General features: G+C 67.3%; 1 protein-coding gene across 1 annotated transcript in view; it reads right to left on the minus strand.

Annotated features, from left to right (window-relative positions):
- MUC5AC (mucin 5AC, oligomeric mucus/gel-forming) overlaps positions 1-6,261 on the minus strand; it is a 29,264-nt gene extending 23,003 nt beyond the window's left edge. Inside the window, 12 exon segments of the mRNA XM_052661714.1 lie at positions 803-913; positions 1,031-1,169; positions 1,437-1,672; positions 1,675-1,755; positions 2,013-2,183; positions 2,289-2,398; positions 3,083-3,173; positions 3,673-3,787; positions 4,066-4,327; positions 4,505-4,564; positions 5,038-5,112; positions 6,189-6,261. Coding sequence (XP_052517674.1) covers positions 803-913; positions 1,031-1,169; positions 1,437-1,672; positions 1,675-1,755; positions 2,013-2,183; positions 2,289-2,398; positions 3,083-3,173; positions 3,673-3,787; positions 4,066-4,327; positions 4,505-4,564; positions 5,038-5,112; positions 6,189-6,261 — 1,524 coding nt within the window.
- Positions 6,262-7,115: the final 854 nt, after the last annotated feature.

Here is a 7,115-nt window from a genome sequence, read left to right on the forward strand (position 1 = left end):
CTTCCTAAAGGAGATCAGTCCTGGGTGTTCTTTGGAGGGACTGATACTGAAGCTGAAACTCCAATACTTTGGGCACCTGATGGGAAGAGCTGACTCAAGACCCTGATGCTGGGAAAGATTGAGGGCAGGAGGAGAGGGGGGCGACAGGATGCGACGGTTGGATGGCATCACTGACTCGATGGACATGAGTTTGGGTGAACTCCGGGAGTTGGTGTTGGACAGGGAAGCCTGGCGTGCTGCAATCCATAGGGTCACAAAGAATCAGACACGACTGAGTGACTGAACTGAACTGAACTGAGCAAAGAGATTTACTAAAGTAAGAAAGTTGACTTCAAGGCCTTCCCTGGTGGCCCAGTGGTTAGGAATCTACTTTGCAAAGAAGCTGATGTGGTTCTGATCCCTGGTCAGGAAACTAAGACCCCACACGCTGCGGGACAACTAAGCTTGTCAGTTGCAACTACTGAAGCGGCGCTCCAGAGCCCGCTCGCCTCAGCGAGGCACCGCATGTCACGAGAAGATCCCACAGGCCGCAGCCAGGGCCTGGGGAAGCCTAAGTGTTTTTTAAATGTACTATTTTTTTAAGTCAGTTTCAACAGAGAAGCTTCCTGGGCCACGCTGGACAGGTGAGGAGCCCCTAGAGCCCGTCTCAGAGCTGGTCTCTCTGGAGACGGTTGCTCAGAAGACCCACAAGTGGTGCAGGTGGGACGCAGTGGGGGTGTCCACAGGCTGCTGCCTCTGTGGGGTCATGGCTCGGGCAGAGGCCATTTGCCAGGAGGGACACCCCGCCCGGGCCCGTGCTCACCGTGTGGCCCCCGCCCAGGCTCAGCGTCAGGCTCTTCAGGCAGGTCTCGCTGTCGGTCAGCCCGCACCTGCGCAGCTCGGCCAGCACGGTGAAGGCGCTGCTGTCACAAGGCTGGAAACACAGGCCCCCGTGCAGAGCTCAGCAGCCCCCAGCCCGCCTCGGCCTCCCCGCTCCGCCCGCCCAAAGCCGGGGCAGTCTCCCGGGGCAATCTCCAGGGAGGCCCCGCACCTTGGCCAGCACGTAGCTGCAGTCCCCAGGCACTCTGTACTGCTTCTCGTCAAACGTGGAGATGTGGGCGCCACCCAGCACCGAGCAGGTCCCCGGGCACGGCGCCTCCTGGCAGGTCCAGCGGCCTCCAGAGCAGGTGCTGAGAGCAGGGAGGCCCCGCGTGCGTGCTGGGCCCCAGGCACAGCCCCCACCCAGCTGGCAGGCCGACAGCGGTCTCGCCCAGGCCCGCCTGCCTCCCTACAGAGACTGGAGCCCCTTGGCCCCTCCCCAGAGAGCCGCTGGCCTCTGCCCCAGGCCCCAGGTGGGAGCAGACCCGTGGCACCTGGCCACAGCCCCCAGGGGGCCTCCCAGGAGCGCCCGTCCCAGGGCGGATCAAGCGAGCAGAGGGCAGGGCCCGTGGCCCTACCAGTTGGTGCAGCCTGTGGAGTAGCCGGTCCCTGGAGCGTAGGTGGCCCCGTTGTATACACAGGAGCACCCGGACACGGGGACGCAGCCCGCCTGGCCGATGTCGTCCAGCACCATCCCTGCAGAGGCAGGCAGGCCATGTGGCACGTGCCGCACTGTCTGCTGAGAGGGCGTAGGGAGGGGTACGGCCCCTGCCCACCACGGGCCTGCCCTAGAGGGCTCCTCGGACCCAGGGGCCAAGGGACACCTCAGGGGCTCCGTCCTGGGACCCGTGATGCCTCTGTGTGATTCGGGGGGCCGGGGAGGGGCTCCTTCTCACCCTCGGGGCAGAAGCAGCCGGCGATGCAGTGGTCCTCGCACAGCTGGGAATGCTCAGGGTTGGAGCAGGTGTCCGCGCAGGGCGGGCCACACTCACGGTACTGCATGTTCAGGGGGCACGTCTGGGCTGTGGGGGAGGACGGGCCGTGTCACACCCTGCCCTGCCCCCGGCCCTGGGGGACAGCAGGCCAGGGCCCAGGCCACTTGGGCACTCACGGCAGAGCTGGGGGCCCCGCCAGTCCAGGGGCAGCCCCCCGGCATGGGCGCACTGGCGGGAGTACTCGGCCAGGGTGTGGCAGAGGCAGCTGGTGAGGTTGACCCGGCTGCAGTGGCAGAGGTCGTGCCGGCAGGCCTCCAGGTAGCTGCTGGTGTTCACCAAGCGGGCACAGCCCGAGAACGGCTCACTGCTCAGCATCTCCTCGCAGATGCCCTGGGGCAGAGCCCAGACCCCTCGCTCAGTCGGGTCTGGAATGTCCCCAGCTCAGCCCCGGGGCTGTGGGAGCAAGAACCCCACCCCGTCCACTCTGGGCCTTACAGAGTCATCCGAGCAGGTCCCAGCGTCCTCGGGAACAGGGTCCTGACACTGCTCCGTGGGGCCGTCCATCTTCTGCAGGCTCCCAAACTCGGTGGGGGTCAGTCTGACATCTGCCAGAAGCACAAGGGCCCCCCACATCCCTCGCTCAGGGTGCTCTGGCCATGCCTGCCTTCCTTGCCCACACTGCCCGGTTAAGTGGCAGCTCTGCAGGATATTCAGGGCCTCTGAGATGAAGTGAGGGGCCCCTGGGCATTCGAGGCCACAGGCCGTGGGCTCGGCCCTTTACCTGATGCTCCGTGGGCCTGGGGCCGGCTCGCAGCCCAGGGGCCTGGAAAGTGAGCCTGAGCCCCTGCCGGCGGCCCCCGGGCCCCTGGGCTGGCCTCTGGTAAGCAGCCCTCATGGATGGGCTTTGCGTGGGGCTCCACAGGCCCAGCAGAGGGGACCCCAAGCTCGGGGCCGTGGCAGGCGTGGGCCGCAAGATAGGCCACGGCTGGGTGGCACAGTGTCAGGACTAAGATGCAGAGGCAGGGTCTGGACAGAGGCAGGTCTTCGGCTTCGCAGGAGGGCGTGGCGGGGGCTGCCTGCTCTGCTGAGGGGGCGGTGCGGGGCCGTGCCCGGGTCTGCACACGTGTGTGGCGCGTGTGAGTGCACAGGTCTGCGTGCACATGTGGGCTGTGCACACGTGTTCAGACTGACATCTCTGACTTGGGATTCTGGAGGCAGGCTTCAGGGAGCGCCGAGGAGCCGGGCGCGGGCGGGGGTAGGGGGACGGGGAGGCGCCGGGGAGAACTCACTGTGTGAGAAGAACTCGTTGTAGACGGGGACGCCGTTGAAATCTCCGCACAGCCCGCAAGTCTGGTTGGCGTACTTGGCGTCCAGCTCGAGCTGCAGGGAGAGGACACATCGGACTCCAGCCGCGCCAGGGACGCCCCAGGACCAGAACGATGGACCAGGCTCCCGAGGAGGTCGGGGCTGCAGCTCCTCACAGAGGACCCCCCAACTCGTTCCTCCAAGCTGGGACCCGGAGCAGGAGTGTGTCCTGGAGGAGACACTTCCCCGACACATGGCGTCTCCATGGGGTGTGGGCCCTGGGCCCCCAGCGGGGTGGGATCGGCCTTCTCACCCTCCTTCACCCAGAGCACCTTCTTCCCTCCCTGGGGGGGCTGTTGGCTGGAGGTACCTACTGGGGCCCCTGCCCTTAGCCCCCAGCCCTGGCCCCCACTCCCGGCCCCCCGGCCCCAGCCTCACCAGGAGGCTGTTGGGCTGGAGGTATGTGCCAGGACCCCCGCCTCCAGCCCCTCACCTCCAGCCCCCAGCCCCTGGTCCCCAGCCCCCAGCCCCCAACTCCCAGCTCCCCACCCCCACCCCCAGCCCCTGGCCTCACCAGGAGGCTGTCGTCCTGGTTCCACATGAAGACCAGGCCCAGCTTGGCCACCACCTTCAGATTGCCGTTGCTGTGCTCGATGAGGACCCCGGACTGGCTGAAGGGCAGCTGAATTCTGCAGGGAGAGGGCCTGGCTGAGGCATGTGGGGCCCGAGGGCCCGGGCAGCAGAGGTCAGGACAGGCGGGGAGGCCCTTCAGGTCACATCCCGACCAGGTCACCAAGACCCAAGAGCATGGAGCTCGAGTGTCAGCAGCACAAAGGAGGGGCCGCGTCCGGGCGCAGTGCCAGAGCCTGAGCCCCCAGGAGAGACAGGCAGAGCGTGGGGGCCTGGGGGCCTGGGGCCACCCTCCGTGGTCCCGGGAGCACGCGTGCCTTCCAGGCCCCAGACTCACGGGCGGCCGTTGACCAGGACGGAGCCCTTGGTCAGCCTGACAACCAGGCCGTCCAGCTTCATGGTGACCCTGCTGGGCGCAGTGCTGTTGGGCCCAGGGCCACGGCGGAGCTGCAGGTTGAAGTCCTCGTAGGCGGAGCCGCAGTGTGCGGAGAAGACGTAGTTGCACAGCCCGGGGAAGCGGAAGACGTCGCCATCGAAGGTCTTGTAGTGGAAGTCGCCCCACGTGCTGCACACCCGCCCGCCGTGGGCCGCATTCAGGGCTGCGGTCAAACAGAGCGGGGCATTTCTGAGGGACACTGGCGACATGGCCTGGACCTCCCGAAAGCCGTGCCCTCATCCCCGCAAGGAGCCACGCACCCTCCCGCCACCTCCGGCTCCAGAGAGACAGGTCTCCGCGGACATGGCTGCCCGCCCCCCACCTGGCCTCGTGGCCTCACCTTGCACCACAGGGACGGTCCTCAGAGGCGGGTGGATGGTCACTCCACGGAGGCCGGTGCCTGAGGGAACAGGCAGGTGTTCACACGCTCACTCGAGCACCCCCAGCTCGACCCCCAGGCGGGCCTCCACCGCTGCAGGGCTGCCCGCTCCCGAGCTCTGGGCTCTGCCGTGTATGTGACCTCGCTGCTGCATGAGCACCAGGGCCAGCAGAGGTTCCCACCGCCGAGCAGCGGAGGTCAGCTCTCATGCCCATGTGGCCCTGATGTTGTTTGCACCCGGGAGTTCCCGGCTCCGGAATCTCAAAAATGCCTGAATCAACACCTGTGGCTGCAAACCATGCTTCCGTGCTGAGCTCAGGCCCAGGTGTGCCTCCCAGGGAGCCCCGTCAGGGGACAAGCAGACCGAGGCGTGTCCCCGAGCCTGCCCTTGCTCTGCGGCTGGTGGCCTCGCTGTGAGACCGGGAGACGGCGAGCAGCCTGAGCGGTGCCTCCTGAGTGGGGCGGGGGCTCCGACGGGTGGGGGATCCACTCACCGCCAGGCCCCTGAGGGGCAGGAGGGAGGTCTGGGTGCTCGAAGCTGAGCTCTGCAGCGCTGTTCCGGGCCTGGCCTGCAGGAAAGGGATTGGGCGTTGGGCTGGAGCTGGCCCCAAAGGACACAACGACGGAAGGGGGCGGGCCTGGAGGGTGGGGTTCTCCACGCGGACTGGGGGCCTGGGAGGCCCTCTTCTGAGTCACCCCAGGCCCTCCACTGGGCCACGGCTCCTTCAACCACGCCCTCCGGTGAGCCCCCCGGCCCTGAGCCAGCTTCTCCAGGGGCCGTTCCTTCAAGCATGGTGCATTCACGCACACCAAGCATCCACCACTCACACCAAGCATCCACCAGGTACCAGACCCTGGTTCCCTGCTCAGGACACAGGGGAACAGGCAGAAGCACCCGCCAGGCAGCAGCCCATCCGAGGGGCAGACCCTGAGGCCATGGGCTGGCTCAGCCCCTTCAGAGCCAGCTGGGGATCTGGGACCAAGAGTGCAGACAGAGCCGCACCCGAAACAAGGAGCTCAGCGCCACTGCAGAGCTCAGCGCTTCGGAGGCCAGGCAGGCAGCGCCTGGGGACCGGCAGAGTCAGCCCAGAGGCCTCCCCAAGAACCTGGCCTTCCCTCTGAGGCGCGTCCAGGGAGCCCCCAGCCGGGCAGCCTCGGCCTGAGCACTGCAGGCAGCCGGCTGCAGGAGGCTGGGCACCAGGGCATGCAAGCCACCTGGGGCAGGGGCACCTCAGCTTACACGGCATGGTCCCTGAGCTGCCAAGTGCTGGGGGCCGAGCAGCCCCTACACACGTCTGGGGCCCAGCTGTGCCCTGGGAAGCAGGTGGGAGATGCCAGCCCCAGTGGGAGAGGCCTCTGAGGACGGCACCCTGCAGCCAGGGGCTCACAGATGCACGGCTGACCCCTCCCCGACCCCCACCTGGACCCTACAGCCCCAGAAGCCCCTCCCCGATGCCACAATCTCCTGGAGCGGGAACGAGCTGGAAGAGCGGCCCACGGACACCCTCAGCTTCTCAGAGCCCTGGGCGAGGCCTCCGAGCTGCTTGCTGCCCACCTAGCACCAGGGCCTCTCTGGGGCTTGAGAGGTGGCAGGGGCTCCAGGCTCCCGTCACGGCCGGCCTGGGGATGCCAGCGGGCACCTTACCTGTGTGCTGGGCACAGGCCAGAGTGAGGGCCAGGGCCCAGAGTGGGGCCAGCCTCCTCCGGCCGACACCCATGGCGTGTGGGAGAAAGTCCCAAGGCGGCCTCTGAGGACGGCTGTGAGCCGGCAGGAGCCTTTTGTAGTCCTGGAGCTGGCTGCGGCCCCATCAGCCTCACGTGGGAGGGCGGGGCCACGCCTGCAAGTCCCCTCACCCAGGTAAACAGTGGCCACTGGCTTTGGGATGGCCCGCGGCTGAAGACAGCAGAGATGGGTGTGTCTGCAGCTGGGATGTGGTTCCTGGGTCCCTAAGCTCTGGCTCAGGCATCCTCTCACTGGGCACCCAGCTCTGAACCCTGGCTGGGCAGGCTTCTGTGAGGCTGACCCTTGAGCTCCTGTGCCTGGAGGCCGCCACCATGCTTCCTGCTGCTGGGGCTGCTGGGCCGGCCCCACCCTCACTGCACAGGGGCTCAGGGGCGGCATTCCCAGTGGCAGGACCCTGCCCCCCAGACCAGTGCTGCCTGGGAGGCTGGCTGTGCTCCCAGGGGGCGGTGAGCAGCCCCAGGCTAGCTCATCCCACGTGGGCCTGTGTCTTCCTTGAGGGGCAGGGGCGATGCCGAGGGAACCAGCCCAGAAACTGGCCTGGTGGTCTTGGCCGTGATAGACTCTGCCTGAGGAAGCACGCTGGTGACAGCCACCCACTCAGGTCGTGGGTGTGTGGGCTCCGGGCCTGTCAGGGTGTTGGGTGCTGGGGCTGGACCTCAGTCCCAGGTGGCCACACACAGCAGCCGCCGCAGCTGGGGGGCTCCACTGCCACAGGGGCTGGCCAGGAGGCTCTCCCTGGGGCGGAGCAGCAGGCCGGGCCTCTGACGCTGAGGCAGGCCTGGCTCAGGGGCCCCGGGGAGCTGACCGGAGCTTTGGCTTCTGGCTCTT

The sequence above is a fragment of the Budorcas taxicolor genome, chromosome 25, assembly GCF_023091745.1.
Source record: "Budorcas taxicolor isolate Tak-1 chromosome 25, Takin1.1, whole genome shotgun sequence".
Classification (NCBI taxonomy): Eukaryota; Metazoa; Chordata; class Mammalia; order Artiodactyla; family Bovidae; genus Budorcas; species Budorcas taxicolor.